Raw genomic sequence first — 17,774 nt, 5'->3', positions numbered from 1 at the left:
CTGACTTGAGCTGATTATCGTTTGAAATCTCTTTCGACACCAGTGCCAATACAACACCAGAGTTTCAGTTCTGAGAACAAAACAATACATTAGCCATACTTTCTTTCTACAAAACCTTTATTTTACATAAAATACATCCTAAACTTTGTAGCTTTAAAAAATATTTGTTAAAATCAGAAGCAAAAAATACATGAACAAAACAAAAAATCTGATCAAGCACTTTGATGCCAATCCATGCTTGACCTGTTTTGATACTCAGTGCTACAGACACAGGTAATATCCTTAAGGACTGTGGTTGTGCTGATCAGCTCAAGTTAATAAGACAGCAGCGGTGGACAGATTCTTATTTGAGTTATTTAAGTACTTAAAACTGGGGTTTTAACAGATGTCAACAGAAATTACTTTTACTTCAAGTAAGGGCAAGAAAAACTTTTAAAGTGGCAGAAAAAAAACTCTCTCTGCAGCTGTACGTTGAGGTGAAGTGTGGAGGCGGTGGGCGGGCTCCTGAGTTTGACTGATGTGTGAATCAATAGAGCCAGACATAGAAACCTCTGTCAGATTTAAAAATATCAAAATTGCAGTTAGCGTATGTGGTTTCTCCCCCCCCCCCGATGAGACACCAGCAGAAAGGATGAGGTCCACATGTGAAAGCAGAGGTTGTAGACTGAGAGAGTGGTCATTGTTTTAAATGCCTAAAATAGACTTAATGAGATTTGTATTACATACTGTATAAGAGCCAAACTTTATATTTCATTATCAGTCGAATGTTAGCTTACTGCAAAGTTTTCCTGTAAACAGTTATGTTTACATGACAGCTGTACCCGCATCGAGGTACAGAGTCGACACTTCAGACTTCTGTACTTCTGTAATTTGTCATGTGCTCGTTGTTCATGCTTTTTCTTATTTATAGATATTGTTCCTTTTTATAAATACGTTTTTATAATAAGAATGAGCACTGTGCCACCCACTGGCATTTGTGCATACATGTATTTCTTTGTAGGCATGCACAAGATTCAACAAAACAGGGTCCCCATTCATCAAAACACTGCTCCACAGCGCCACTAGTGGTAAAAAACACCAAACGGTACCTTTAAACACTGGACCGATTCATGTTAGAACTTGTGTCATATATGTCTTATAATGACAATAATGAACATGGAAATTTCATGATGTCTTGGGATCATTTTCACAATAAAGTCAATAAGCATTTTATTTTCTATCTATTCCAGCTACATGAAATCTAGAGCTCTTTTTCGGACTTGAATTGGTTTGTAGTTGAAAAACCTCATTTTAAAGTTTGTACGCTTAGATATGATATAATTGATTTTTATTTTCCACGAGTATGCCAACAGAAAAATAAAAACTTAAGGGCTTAGGCTGTATTATAAACATCAATTGTTTTTTCAGTGAAAACAGCCACATGGAGCTCACTACAAAGAGAGCACAAGTCCGTAACCACAGGCGAGACTTTGAAGGGACTCCGCGGGTATTTACACTTCCTAATTCCGGATACTAAATCCTAAATCCTGACTAAATCCTGCCAGAGCTTTACTTCCTGTGAAGCTAAGAAACTGAAAACCTTTAAAAAACTAACATAAAAGGTGGAGAGTGGACTGCTCACTCTCCCTCTTTTAAAAGCCTGTTAAATCAGATTTTTCACCATCTGACATTCAACATGACCATAATGGATGGAAAGGAGCTGATATCACGTTTACCCCTAACACCGAAAGGGTTTGACAGACGACCCACTCATCAAGTAATTCATGTTTACATGCACGAGGAAAGAAATTGGGTTGAGAAAACAAACTATTGGTATGGTTCAAACAAACACTGGTAGACAACATTTGTGTGCTAATGGGCCTTCACCACGGGAGGTATTGACCAATTCTCAGAGATGCCTTGTTGTAAGAAACGTCTCAATTAGATGACAGCTCGTTCGCAGAGAAATGTCAAAGTATGATGGATTCTGTAATGAGCTTGGAAAAGCCCAAAGACCTGAAGTGAGAGGACAGATTAATCATAACTGAGGAGGTGATTTCCAAAATGTTCGATCTGGAAAAAGGAAGTTTGTCGGGAAAGCGGCTGGGTGGTTGGTTGGGGATTTTTATTTATGTCTGTCAGAGCGTTTTGGCAGCGACAGGGCTTTGCTTGTGTTACTTCTGACGAGTGGAGCTGACTACAGCCTGTTGGAGGAACTAAACTGATGGAGCAGAGCAGCTGAAAGAAGACACAAAATAAAAAAAATAAAAGCAAGCAAGAAAAATAGGCAAAAATCATGCACGACAAAAACATAAAATAAGATAAGGAGGTATTACATATATGTAAACACAGGTTAAAACAAGATAAAATGGTATTACAATAACAATGGAGTAAGATAAGTTCCTTTAAAGCTGAAATCCTGCTTCTGGAGTCCTACATCGTTTTTAGTGAAATTATACTATACTGCCTGTTAACATTCAATTCGTATTTGGTTGCAGCCATAGTGAATTATTTACTAGAATCAACAAAGAGAAGACACTAATACAGAGTAGATGCTAAACAAGCCAGCCTCACTCGACTCAGTCAGACAGGTCAAAGTCTGTGGGACAAATAGACCTCGTACAGGGATTCATATTTATTCAGTATTTCTCTCTATTTCAGAGCCACAGAAAAAAGTTTTTTAACAAAACTGTGAAGAATATAATGAATCCGTAACTTCTGTTGTGGTCAAGACTACAACACAGCGGCATATTGCCGTAGAAAGCTGTTTAGAAACGCGTGAAGGACGATTTCAGGTTTGAAGCATAAGACTTGATGTATCAATATGTCAATCCAGACAAAATTAATGAAATATCACTGAGTCATTCATCTGTCTGATTTTCATCACCCCAAAAATGTCAGAGAAATCACGAGTGAGTGACTCAGAGCGGTGACTGCAGTGACTGTCATGGTACATGTCAAAGCACTGATTAGCGCCTGGGTGTAGCTGACACTCGTGTTTTCATCTCTGTCCCCTTTAACGCTATGATGATTTTTACTGATACAGTAATGAGGATTTTCACACCTGCAGCTACTGAAGGGAGCGACGACCAGTGACTTACTGCTGGGTGCTGGGTCACCCCACTGGAGCAGGGAGGGGGAGTCAAACATCTTGCTTAAGGACATACTCAAATACTACAAGTACTACCTGTATTACTTTATAATAAGTACTCAAGTAGAAGTAAAAGCAGTCATCAAAATAATTGAGAGTATATCCACTGAACTTCATGAGTTCAAAAAGACTGCACACTGCTGACTTGTTCCCACTGTCTTTATTTTGTATTTCCACCACAGATGGGCGTCCTCAGGTAAAGAGGTGTATTTATAGTATAATTAGTGAAATATATACCAGGTGTCCAGTGCAAACAGAAGTGGCCAAATCAATCTGTAATCTTACTGTATTGTAAATAATACAGTAGCCTCCGTAAGACGGGGTCAAACAAATCCACTTAGATTCAATTAAATAAAGCAAATCATAGACCAGTCACATACTGTACCATCTAACTATGATTATAAGGGGCACCATCTTTGAAAACATGTATATTATAGGGGGTATGTGGCAAAATCAGAACTGTGTAAACATTTCGTATGTAAATAAGAATGAGAGTAAACCTGACATTCTTAAAGAAAATATTTGATATCGCATGACCGTTTCAGCGTGACGTGACTCGTCTGTTAAATACAGGTGTGTTCGCTTCTACACCTTTTTCCAACCTTGAGAACGCACGCACGCACGCACGCACGCACGCACGCACACGCGCGCGCGCACGCACGCACGCACGCACGCGCGGCGCAGACCAGTGTCAGCTTGAGTGGAAGTCCATCAACATTAAAAACACGCTGCACAACTCTTCACCAGTACACCATGCTTCATTCATCTCGCCACATGTTTTTGGCTACCTTGCCTTCAGCAGGGTGGTGTCTGAGCCTGTTTCCAGCCTCCATATGTACAGATGCCAAGTACACAAAACAACTTCATTATCATCTTAAAAAAAACTGTACATACTACTGTATATCTACTCTTAGTGGATATCCAGTAAATTAAACCATTAAATCCTGAATTGACACCGTTTCTCATGAGTGAAGTTTTGCCTGGGGGTTGGGTAGATCATATCTATCTACCTGCAAGAGCTAACTTTATGTAGAGTCTGTGAGTGTTATTACTGCTAGCAGCGGATGTTTCTCACTGTGTCATGTTAGCTAGCTAGTATAGAGCCGAAAGATGTCCATCAGTGTGGCTTGTGCTAAAAATGTTTTGGAACCGCGAGGATGAGCGCCTCATATAAATCTAGCGTTAAAGAGTAATTTTACTGGCTTTCCATTAAGTTGCTTTATTTATGTTATTTTCTGCCTCCCTGTTGCTTGTGCATCCTAGTTTGTTTGTAAAAGAAAGACCCATCATAACCTTTGGAAACTTAATATCTTCGAGGTTGTTGGTCAGACAAAAAAAAAAAAAAAAAAGCTATTTGTAGACGTCATCTTGGGTTCTGTGAACTTGTGATGGGTATTTTTCACACGTTTGACAGTTTATAGACTAAGCAATTTACCAAATAATAGGTCGGGAAAAAAAACTAAATCGACAATAACAGAAATACTTACTAAATACTTAAAGGTTCAACATAAACAAAACACAAAGCAGGGCAGCACTGAAAAGTTCCCTCGATTAAAAATGAAGTGTTTAAAACAAACAAATGTGGTCTGATTATAACATAATTGTTGTTGTTGTCTCCTCTTCTGTATTTCTACACTAAACAAATGAGCTTTGGTGCAATTGCCAACCTCGTTTAGTGGTTTCGTGATCTCTGACCCCCCCCCCCCAGGAGGAAGAGTCCCACTTGGTGTCACAGTGCTCTCACACATACTCTTGTGCTGCTCTCCCAAGCAGCTGTTTTCGTTCTGAAAGTCTAATTTATGTATCTGCGAACATTGTTGTTGCTCCGTCAGCCTCCAGGGTCACTGCAGACAATGTCAGGGAATACTAATAGTATGCAAATCCTTTTAATTATACATTGTTTATTCTGCTTTCCCTCAAGCTATAGTTTGATTGCAAAGTCCATGTCCTCCTTAAGGTGGCTGAGGAGCAGCCTGAGAGCTGCAGTGAAGCCTGCGCCAGGCCAGAGTAAACACTCATACTGAATCTAAACAGGATTTCTATCACTTTGTGTTCAGTGCTGCAGGTTTATGCAGTGCAGATGTTAGGGTGAAAACAGGTTAAGGGAAGTTTTCCTGCTCCTACCTTTTCTGCTTAGATCTGTCATTTGTGGTTTTAAGTGAGTTTTATGATCGTTAGATTCACGAAAACTGTTAATGAGAAACGTTTCAACATGAAAACTTGTCAATTCCACTTTAGACGGTTAAAACTCAAATTAGACTCGTAGTTCGGATTAAAGGCTGACATCCTAAACCCACCCTGAGTGATTACGATGGTGATTTCAAAGTAATCTGACGATTTGTACGAGTTGTAGTTGCACCAGCTTTCACTGGGATTATCTAGTTTTCCTACAAACAAATACTTGCGCCACGACAATAATTTCAAAGTAGCAGTTATCTCTTAGCAGTGCGCTCATTTTCAGAATTCAAACTACTCCAACTTCAGCTTTAAATTTTCTGGAAAAGAAGTTGAATTCCCGCACACTTTTTCGTTGGCATGATTTCATTTACCTACGCACCTGTCTACCAGGTGTGCATTGGACAACTCTAAATTTGATGGTTGCTATGGAAAAAATAATTGCTTTCTGACAGAAGCCAAAGGGGCAATGTGCACTGGCATTTAATACCTGAACTATAATTATTAAAAAAAGTCTTTTTTTTTTTTGCTTGACATTGCAACAATTCTTGAGACATGGCCACAGAAGACCCCAAAAACACGGGTCTCATGGGTAAAACATGAGACTTGAAAGGTATGGCCCTTGGTGCTCTTTTTCTAATGTCCAAATAAATGTACTCGAGGAAGGAGCACTCATATAGGGGGTAAAAAGAGGCGAGCAGATGAAAAACAACTTTACTTATAGAGTGGAAGTGACAAAAAAAGTAAGCAACCAAAAAATGAATCACAGAAAATGAGTAACCATGGGTCTACAAATAATCATCCAATGGGAGAAAGGGACCAAAAACAAAACCATAGATATCACTATCTTTAGAAAGGGTGATGCTTATTAGGAAACAGGAAGATAATTCTAAGAAATAATTTAAAGACAGTAAGAACGTGGCATTTCTTCACTGAGACCAGAAGGATCTAATGTTTTAAGAAAGGAAAATTCATCTACAGTACATTTAATCTGCATTAGGTGTCTGTCATCTCCCCCCCTCCTGACAAATCTGGCTAAAGAAGACATACAAGACAAAATGCTACCTGCATGTGTGCGTCCTCATTCACATATCTATTAAATACATACAAACAATACGGGACCACCATGAAATATTCCTTTGCGGGTCCACTAGTGGTGAAAAACTCCACAAGGTCCCTTTAAGGAATTGACATCACTTACTATTGGCGATCTGTGTTGCTGCGGACTGTGGTCACTGCAGGGGGGGCAGAAAGGCCACTTCACAGACCTCACATGAAGAGATGACATTAAGTTGCCAATAATCAATATCCACCAGCAGCCTTTACCTAAGATGCCATGCACTTCTGACAGATATTAACGTGGTTTTTTTTTTTTACTATTTGTCAAATCAAGACACATCTGTATGACACTGAAATCTGCAGAGTTAGAGAATAAAACTGAACCTTCATACTGTTATACTGTCACATGTGCTGTTTAGGGTTGAATATCAGGAACTGACATATCGCCAAAATCTGGTCATGATTCCAGAGAAAAATGGCAGGATTTTTACCATGTGTGCTTGTGTTATAGTCATATATGTAGCATGAGAATTAAAATAAAAAGGAAAACAGACACTTAAATAACAAATGGATAACTTCTTTCTTTTGAGTTTTCATTTTTCTTTTCAGTTTCACATTTCAGTTTAAGCTCTTCGTACTTCACCTTTTCATTTGAGCCTTTACATTTAAGCTTGTTATTTTACATTCCAGGATTTTAAATTTAACTTAATTTTCAAATTGCTATTTCACAATATCAATTTGTCATTTCAGTGTTTAATTAATTTCTCTCTTTCTTATTTATGGCCTGATTATCCTGAGTAATAAAATAATACAAATTTTCTCTTAATTTTCCATTTCCCCCTTTTAAATTGAATTCTGGGTAAAATTATCCTCCATACTTATGTGTCTGTTTGCACTTGGTGTGTTTGTATACTGACTATATGTACTGAAACAAAAAGCCTTCTCTGAATCTGAATTAATACTTCCATGTAAACGTTGTAGATACAGTATATTCCGACTTTAAAATGTCATTATTGCTGTAAACTGGATCCACACCTGCAGCAGTTTCCTCAAATTACTTAAAACCGCAGTTTGCAGCTCAGCTGCGTGCCACTTAACTTCAGGTCCATACAATAAGAAGATGCTGCTGAAAATAGAGGATCAAATGATTCTGTGTGGTTGGAATTTAGTTTTTTCCCCACCTTTAAGATAGTGGACTTTTAGGAACTTACCAACCTTACTGCTGTTATCCATCGATCAGCTGATTAACAGTTAATTCATCAACAACAATTGTGATAACCAATAAAGCAAACATGCCAAACATTCTCTGGTTCCAGCTTCTCAAAGGTGAGGTTTTGCTGCTTTTCTCTGTTTTATTTCATTGTAAACTGAATATTTGTGGATTTGTGACTGTTGGTGGGACAAAACGGGCATTGTGAAAATGGCACTTTGGGCTCTGGGACAGCTGTAATGCTCATTATTTATATGATTATGACATCTTATAGCCTAAGCAATTAATCAAAAAACAACAACATCACATTAAGCTATAATCAAAAATAAAAACCCTAGCTTGTTTATGCCATTTTCATTCTCATCAGCATTTGTTATGCAGCGACTGAAAGCCATAAAAACCATGTGACTGTAGTAATCTGAATGCAAACAATGTTGCTATTGAGGTACGAGCTGGAAGTCACTACTCATATTAATGTTCTCTTGCTGTTTACTGAGCAGACAACTTAAACAAGCTCACACATTAACATTATTTACAAGGAAAAGCAAACAAGCTCCTTGTGCTACATCTGAGCGAAGCTACGAGTAATTTAAACCTGCATGAGAGATTCAGTCTGGCAGGGATTTCCTAATTCATTAGTAATCCAAATAGAGTGATTAACTGAGCTTTACAGAAGGTCCTCGCTTCACATTTGTATTGTTTCACTTTTCAGAAAAGTGTGGGAGTTGGAGGATCTTGATGTGCACAAGACTAGAAAATTGAGTTCTACAGGATCAGGTTTAGCAATTATTGTCAATCAAACAGAAACTTATATAAAAATATGAAAAGTATAAACTCAACATTTGGAGACTAATTTATTTTATCAGCAGGCTGCAGTATGACTGGAATAATAATAATAATAATCAGATGAAACCCTTGCATCTCTAAAAAGTTGACTTTGTAGAAACAGACTGATTTTGCCACTGATAACTATACAGTTGTGAAATCAAATTATAGGCTTTGATTTGGTTTTCATGGACCACGTACCCGCTAGTTGATTGCCTGAACTATCAGGTGGATGAACTACGAGAAAATATAGGATTCAAACTATGTGAAACACTTTTTGGAAATTTGGTGGCAGCAAACAGGAAGCGGCGCGAGATAGATCTATCCATTTTCTGCTTATTCGGGGTCCCCGAACTGGAAACCTACTCAGCCACCCTTGGGAAAGCTTATGCCAGGGTACTGGACAGGAGGCTCCGACTGATGGCCAAACCTCAGATCCAGGAGAAGCAATGTGGATTCTGTCCTGGTCGTGGAACGGCGGACCAGCTCTTCACCCTTGCAGGGCTACTAGAAGGGTCAAGGGTCAAGTTTGCTCATCCAGTCTACATTTGTTTTGTGGACTTGGAGAAGGCTTACAACTGGGTGTCCCCCCGGGGTTTCTTGTGGGAGTACGGGGTACCGGGGTTGTTGCTACGAGCCATTTAGTCCTTTTAATACCAGAGTGAGAGCTGTGTCCATGTGTTTTAAAATGACTCAGAAATTGACCCAACAAACACAGCCTGATGAAAGTTTGACAAAAGTTATAGACTCTATGACAACTCTGCAGCAGCTCAATACCACAACAAGGGAAAGGCCTAATGACTGGGTCATTAACTTAAGAGACTGCTTAAATGACATTTCACAGAAATAAAAGTCCCTGTTGCATCTTTTAAGGCTCTCTGACAGTTTGACACATGATCATTCAAAATGTCACAAAGACTACTTGAACTACATTTAAATTCTGCTCTCTTATATTCTCTATTTATGAGCCATGTGTGGTCCGATGACTGAGGCTGAGGCAAGATGACTATATTTAGTGGGATTTAGACATTCACACACAAGAATAGCTCATCAACATGCATCAGCCCTCTGCAAAATGGGTGGTGGTAATGACAGTTCTGAGCAGATAATTAGTAATTTGTTATGCTGCACTGGAAATAGAGTGGAAGGAACTTAATTAAAAAAGGCTGCAATGTTTACTTACTGTGCCAGTGCATTAGTAGGCTGGTATAAACTGCTTACTGTAGGTTATGCTTATTAGCGCACAACTAACCAACACGATATTTAGGATATTATTTTGAAAGTAATGTTTTGCCACTGCAGCCAATTCCCAACGTCGGAAAGTGTTGGGGGAGGGGGTTCAGATGCTATTCGATGATCCAACAAGCACTTCGTTTGAAGCACACTGACACCTTATCTGTCCCCAAATGTCATCAGACATCTGAAACCCTTGCTTGGATGATGCAAGAATGTATAAATGTCTTTATAAAAACAAACACAATCCATTTCTGCATCAATAAAGTGGCACAGGAGCTAAAAGTTATGTTCTTCGGTCACCATTTGCATCTGTGAATCAGTTCATTCTGTACATTTATATTTTAGGCATTGAGCCAATTCTCTTACCGAGAATTATAAAGCAGCAAGGGTTCAGTGTAAAGCATATTTTGCCAGATATTGATTGACATACTGCTTGCTGTGATGGTCAAGATTTTGATCATCTTGTTCTCTTTTCTACAACCACTGAAGCCCAGCTTGCTGCAGTTTCCTCAACAAGTCACTGAATTCACAGCTTTACAAGGTGCTGCTCTGTTTGGCTGCCCTTCCTGTCAGGTGAAAAGTGATCAATAAAGAATGACAAAGGATATAAAGAGGGTCACCTCACAGTGATGGTATGGAGGCATGCACGCTCAGCTGCACTCCAGACGAAGACAATCAGAGACCATCTGAAGAGACCACAGCTTCCATCACTGCCAGAGTTTAGCTTACTATTTGTTGAATATTTTAGAGGGCTGCACAGCAAGAGGGAAGTAATGAAAATTTCACTCTCGAGTGAATTCAGATGAGTGACAGAAGTTAGATCAAACCAACCAGTAACACAAGAAAATGAGTCCTCACCGTTCACTTTGCTCCCACGACTTATTAAGAAATTCCCACAGGGGTCAACACATAAAGCAGAGGCCAAGATTGCCCTAAATAAATTAAAACTGTAGCATTACTTGACATGTTTAGCTAAATCAAGGAGGGAAAAAAATCAAATCATGGTCATTCTGGGTTGAGGTAATTTATTGACACATCTGGAGCTGCTGAAATTCATTTTGCATCAACGCAAAGTAGAAAACAGAGCTCCCTAAGTGCATCTGAAAGCTCATTTAGAGTTACTTTTCAATCAAGCGCAAGTTAATAACAATGCACAGGCAGATTACAAAATTATTGTAGTTATATTTTCTGTGTTCAAAATCAACAATGAAGTTAAAACAACCCTACAACAATAACACTATAAGGAGGAACACCAAAATATATACATTTGCAATAAGAATATTGATATTAATATAAAATAAGACTTTGATATGCTTTTACTTGGCTGCAAATGTATGTTTGGCACACTATTTCCAGTTTAATATTTGGTCTATTATAATGCCAAGGAATGAAGCTGATGACAGTTGTTGATAAAAAGACTGGATGTTCCAGTGTGACCTTCAATTTTGTAGTTTAAACTTTGGAAATATTTTCTTAAAGGGAAGGAAGTAAAGGTCAAGAAGCATTCATATGTACTGCAGTTTTAAAAGGACCCAGGATTGAACCCAGAGGAATACCGTAAGACGGACGGTGTGGACAGACACCGTTCACATGCCTTCACCAGACGCCATCAGGTAAAGCCAGGCAGACAATGTATGGATTGAGCCCGATTTAAAACACAAACCGGTTGGTAGACTCCAACTAATTTTAGGATTGGGCAGAATTTCTGCCAGATCGGTTGTCTTTTGACGTGCATTTTGAGGGGCCTGATATTGCCTGAATGATCAATGATCAGTTGTGGCAGCTCAATTGATCGGTACAGTGTGAGCATAAGAGTCGCAGGTTCTGGCCGTCAGAAAAGCAGATTAATAACATTATATACATAATAAAGATGCATCTGCAATAATATTGGCCTGGTCAAATTTATCGGTCCAGCACTAAATTAATTAATTCGTTTTATTAAGCATAAATGCCAAACATTATCTGGTTTCTCAAATGTAAGGATTTGCTGCTTTTCTCTGTTTCATATGATTCCAAATTAAATATTTTTGAGTTTTGGACTGTCGGTCGGATTCTGAAAAATTGTGCGGGGGCTTTGTTCATGTGTCATTGCGACATTTTAAACACTCGCCAACTGATAAATAAAATAAGCGACCAATTAATCAATTGTAAATACAGTGCAGATACAGTAGTCGCAGCCCTAGATATATCATCTAATTCCTCCACTTATTCTGAAAAGCACAAAAGTGAAGCTCAGGTCTGATCATCAGGGTATAAATTAGGTTCAGGTGTACAGTGGAATCAAGACATTGATGGAAATACTCAGCTGGTTTTTCAAGTCAATCATTAGCTTGCAGGTCTCACTTGAAAATGTCCAGATTGTCACTGGGTGGGGAAGCTTTTTAACAAACACGAGCCTCCGCCACTGCAGTGGGACTGGCGTCCAAAGCAACGTTCCCTGCTGGCTGCAATATTGACAATGCGCTTCCATTACTGCTTGTGTTCTTGACAAATGAGTGTCATTAATGAGTAGCGGAGAGCACCTGGTACTGATGGTCACAATCAGCCTCTGGAAAGCCCGAACCGAAGAGGCAGCCAGCGGGAAGCCCTGGAGGACAGACGCTGGCTGTCAAATGAGTCTGAATTAAAGATGAAATCATCCATTAACTGGACTGTCTACCCAGGCAGGACGGATTCACACATGTAAATCTGAGTCAGCGGCACAAAGGTTTAGTCATTGTTGTTGCTCATTTTCCTCTTTTGACGCTAAGATTTAACAACAAGTTGTTTTTACAGTTTGCAATGTTTAATGTGTTGATAAAAATCAGCTTTTAGTAAAGTTTTGCCTTCACAATTAGCGTTAATGTTAGTCCGTGTGAGCTGTTCGGCAAAAACTATGAGGGTGGTTGTTCCTTTGAAGATTCCACTGAACATGACTTCTATCATCGCTAGGTCACACAATAACACACAAGAGGAACTAGAAATGTGTACAGTTTCACTGATTTGCAGCATAAATCCTGACAACACCCTGATACTGCTCAGTAGACTGTGCAGTGAAAAAAGCTCTCATTTTGTATATTGAGATTGATAGACGCTGTCTCTTCCTCCTCTGTGTATTTCCACTGATATGCTAAGTAATGCGCCAACTGAACGCGGCTGAAGTGGAAATAATGCTGTCATCTCCCAGTGATGCAAAAACCTGTAAAATTAAGATGAATGAGCATTAGTCGTCCTCAATTTACAGCTTGCTACACCAGATTACATTGATCAGCCTGACTGCGTGCACATACAGCAACCGAGTGGATGAGACGGGGCAGTGACTGGCTGTTTGTACTATATGACAGCAGGTTATTTGGGGTGTGTTGAACTAACAGAAGGGTACGCTCAACTGGACGAACATCAACAGTTCTGGAGTGATTTGGTTTTAACTTCACCAACTGTTCGTCCCCCTGGAAAAGGAAACTTTCAGCTCACATCAATATATTTTACACTACAGGAACAAACGTTAAAATAACATTTGAATGACAGATGCGTCCACGTTTGGGGTTTATGGCGACCTCTTCGAATGCAGAACTTGTCAAGTCTGAGAAATAATCCTGATAGGAAAACAGTTGTAATATCTCAGCCTTTGCTGCATCCTTTTCCAATGTTCTTTTTTTTTTTTTTAAATCAAGGGTCCCTCAACTTTATGTAAGTGCAGTACAAAACTCCTGCAGTACCAATCGAATCTAAAAGCACTGTGCCTGCACTTTGTTCTTGTCATCTATGATCTTCACAGATACCACATAACTGAATTACATGATATTTAGGATTGGCTTCACCTTTTAACATTTGCAACTTAAGTCATAAATAAGTAAGTCAAAGATCTGCATTCACCTTTTTGTTGGCTGTGAAGACAGAAACACTTCTGAATAGCAGCCTAACTAATGTTCCCATCCTGTAGCTACAACCTGAGCAGGAGGAGATATGAAATGATTAAATGTATCCGACACATTCAAGTGTTTCAGAGCTGTGTTAAGTTACTACCAAATATTCCCTGCTGCTTCACATTAAAAGCGTTCCTTTTATTGTGAAGCAGCTATAGGAAATGCAGTGTTTATCACCGAGTTAGCTGAGTTAGCGATGCTATTCTTCTCAAAAAAACAAAAACAAAAAAAAGATATGGACATATTTGGAAACATTTGGTCAGCAGATCAGTTTTAAATATTACAGGGAGGAAGAGTACAAGCAGAAACCGCCATGTTAAGCTGTCAGATGAGGATGACAAGCTCCTACTGGCACCAGTAACCAACACACCTCCAACACGTCATCAAGGAAAACCACTACTTGAACCTTGCCATGCTCTGCAAGGAAAAAACACAGCCACTATGCCAGCATGGCCCGAGTGGCTGCAGTTGCTCACGGCTCATCTCGACGTGACCGTTCTCGCCACTGCTGAAAAACATTCATACAAACATTCAAACCGAGTGACTCCACTGGAGCAGTTTTGTTCAAGGGCACCTCAACATTTTCCACTATTTGGAGCCAAACCAGCGATGCACCAGTGTCTGTAATCTCTAGGATTCAGCTCACTTCAGGGCTTAATATTAAAGAACAAAACAAGATATAATATCTGTTAGTGTGCCGTAATTGTTTAACTCGAATGTTGTGAGTTTGCATTTGCAGGTGAGGAAAAAGTGTAATGTGGGGATTGAATTCATGTGAAATTTGTTATCAAACCTAATTCTTTGATATCCATAAATATACAGTCAGTGAGAAAACAAGCATCCTGTTTTCCATCCCACACAATATTCTTATCTGGCTTTTGTCCAACCAGAGAGTCATTTTAGAGTTTGTTTCCCACAAGTTCATCTGGCATCCTCTAATTTCAATAAGCATTTCCCAGACCAGTTATGAATATATTTTGAGGGTCTAATCTGGTATGCTAATTGCTCTTTGGTAATAAAATAATTAGCTGCTGTTACAGTTGATTTCTGAAACAGCTGTGCCAGCGATCTAGAACATCAGACAGTAAGCATCTGAAAGAGCATCAAAGTTCAATTAGTTCCCATATCAATCAAGGTCAAAAAGCCTCGGAAAGTCATCTTTATCAGCCTAAAGGGCTCAAAAACGACCCAGTCCTCACGGACAAAAAGGAAGCTCTTAATATCCCCTTTTCAATTCTCTTTAAACCTCTTTGAATTCAAAATACATGGACATCGAGAGGTTTAATCCTCTTCTCTTGCTCAAAGAATTGTGACAAATGTTTCTTTAAAAAGGTCCAGTGTGTAACATTTCGGAGGAGCTGTCGGCAGAAATGGAATTTAATATTTATAAGTATGTTTTCATTAGCGTATAATCACCTGAAAATAAGAATCGTTGTGTTTTCGTTACCTTAGAATGAGCCGTTTGTATCTACAGAGGGAGCGGGTCCCCTTCCACGGAGGCCGCCATGTTGCACCGCCATGTTTCTACAGGAGCCCAGAACGGACAAACCAAACACCGGCTCTAGATATGGCCACCGTAGTTTCTCCTACACACTCGGAAGGGGAGGGCGATGCCTCACTCCAGTTGAGAATACAAATCTCTTTCCAGCTTTTTTCGATGAATATATATCATGTCAACCTCAATCCATTTTGTTTTCTTAGACTCTTTTGTTAAATCTGGCAGACAAATGATCCACCAAGCAGCATTTACTCCAGTAAAAGCTCCACTTTTCTAGCTTGTTTGACTGCTAAACTCCTTTTTTGTCATCCATAAATATACACAGAGGATGAAGTGCATGCTGAATTTATTAAACAATCATTTTCTATTCCTTTTTGAAAAACATGTATTTCCTCAAAATGAGATGGTGTAGTCCCTCATTCCTCAAAATGATCCAACTCCACACTCTAAAAAGTTGCTAACTTGACCTTAACACTGGACTACTTTCAGGACCAGCCGTCAAAAATTATTTGATCTTTAACAGCAGCGAATGAACATATGGAAAATTAATTTTCATATCAATCAAGGTCGTGCAGATTTAAGGAGTCAGAGAGCTCATAAATCATCCACTCCTGATGGGAGAGTGTTGATATGCCTTAGTGAAGCTTTATTTACACAATCTGCTCACGGTTTCTGCAGCCTCTGCACACTAAGCCACTTCACAGCCTCACTGATTTATGTCCTCTTAGCTTATTTCATGCTTTTCATTATGGCTACAGTATTTCATGGTCGAGTGGTCTAATGCACTGCTGGACACTCATTTGATCTCTTCTAAAACTACTTTACATAATAGTTTATTTTTTTATTTTTCTCAAAGTTTTGCTTTTAAATTGTTCAATACCAAAAACCTTTAAATGATAAGGCTTGTGTTATTTTATAAGTTTCTTACTGTCAAAAAATCCCATGAAAACACCAAAACCAACAATGTGTTAGTCCGTCTCTCAATACTGTCTGACTTCCTGTCTGTGGCTCTCTGCTCCGAGCTCATTGGTTCCCACTGAAGACGTAAAACAAACACCTCACAAATATATAGTTTCATGTTTAAAAAGGCTCAGTAATTCCCTCAAACAGCTGCTCGCTGTAGTTTTTAAATCAGACAAACAGGAAGAAATTGTGCATTTGTTGGGGACTATTTTCAGCGGCGGATGAATCCACATGTGGTGCTGTAGTGAGTGTTTGGGGCAGCAGGACGGTGTGTGTGGGACTGAGTCAGAATAAACTACAGTGTGTGTGTTCATGGTGATGAAGGAACATGTCACCCAGTGCAGCAGAGCGGCTCACTGATGTGTTTTTAATAGTGGAGTAACTTCACCCAGGCTAATAATCTGCTTTACGCTGACAACTAGTCATGACAACATGCGTTTTTCACATCCCATGCAGCAGTGATGTACTGTGGCGCTATAGTACCATGCTTCACAGCTCACCTATAGCCAGATGTTGCCTGTGCCCCAAAACACTGAGGCCTAGTCAATGTAAGACTGCCTCGACTGCTGCTGCTACTTAATGTTAGTGTAATGGTAGAGCAGGTCACACAACATGAACAGCTGCAGGAAGACATTGAGTAGCGTTTGCCCAACAATGCATTAATCCCCTGTTTTGCAGTGGTGACCAGAGCCATATCTTGGGCTAACTTGTGTGATAATTCATAGCCTCCTTAGTCTTTTTAAGACTCCCGCTTTGGATGTTTGAGTGGCCTTGATAGCTTCATCATATATACGTTTTTTGTGATGTTTCAGGTCGTTGTACAAATTTGCGGTGTAACATTTGCTTGCAAAGTAACGTAGGTGCTTTTGACTGCCATCGTGGGCTTTGAATCCGGTTCCAAATAGCAGACTGCACATTTTTAACGGTACAAAGCACAGCATTTATCAGAACCAGGATGGATGAATTCTTCCTCACCATCACTAAGCGTCTGTGTTCCTAAAGAGCTTTTTCTTTCACACATTGGTAATTAGATCAATATCCTGCCACCTCTTCCTGTTTACACTGTCATGTGGAGTAATGCACACTTGTCATTTGTTGATACAGCTTAGGGAGATATCGGGAGTGCTTGGTTTAATGCAATGGATCTCCGAATTGTGCAGGAATCACAGAGGCATGAATCGAGATTGTGATCTTAATACTATTAATTGTGCAGCCCTAAATGGCACATTAGAAGAAGCTGTAGCACTCGTTTGATACACACACACACAATACTCGTTAGTACGATCAATTGATTGTTGGTTTTGGTCTTGTTATTAGATTTGTTGACAATGGGAAAAATATAGAATATCACCAGCCTGAAAGATGCCTTTAAGCAATAGGTCTTCTCCTGTTATTAATGCAGTAGCAGGCAGGTTTTTATAAACCTACAGTTTTTTATTATGCAAATGTAAATCTCTTCTACTGATGAAACAGCTTTCACACATATGCTGAGATTCTCACCGGGGTTCTCTGCAGATGACGCAACCCGCCATGTCTGCGCCTGTCAATCCTCGCATGATGAGACAGATTTACTTCTCCACAGAGGCACATTAACCATCAGTGCACGTATGAGCAGTCTATTTTTTTTTTTCTTAAAGCGCGGCCTATCCCTGCTTTGCTCTCAACAGGATATGAAAGATGAGGAGATCACAGACAGGGACGGGCAGAAACCCAAAGCAGACACAAAGGGAGTGATGGCTATCTGCGCAGCCGGGGCCCGTGAGCCTTTGGTAA

General features: G+C 39.4%; 1 protein-coding gene across 3 annotated transcripts in view; it reads right to left on the bottom strand.

The window, feature by feature from the left end:
• Positions 1–17,774, bottom strand: part of mei4 (meiosis-specific, MEI4 homolog (S. cerevisiae)) — a 105,629-nt gene that overhangs the window by 29,891 nt on the left and 57,964 nt on the right. Inside the window, exon 4 of one of the 3 annotated variants that reach the window (XM_044170147.1) lies at positions 10,651–12,222. The exons of the other annotated variants lie outside the window; for them this stretch is intronic. Coding sequence (XP_044026082.1) covers positions 11,899–12,222 — 324 coding nt within the window. The 3' untranslated portion in view covers positions 10,651–11,898. Of the gene's footprint in view, positions 1–10,650; positions 12,223–17,774 lie in introns of those variants that run through there. 3 annotated transcript variants of the gene reach the window in all.

Source organism: Siniperca chuatsi, linkage group LG16 (genome assembly GCF_020085105.1).
Source record: "Siniperca chuatsi isolate FFG_IHB_CAS linkage group LG16, ASM2008510v1, whole genome shotgun sequence".
NCBI lineage: Eukaryota > Metazoa > Chordata > Actinopteri > Centrarchiformes > Sinipercidae > Siniperca > Siniperca chuatsi.
Note: the sequence above shows the minus strand (reverse complement) of the source record. Positions and strands in the feature narration are given on the sequence as shown.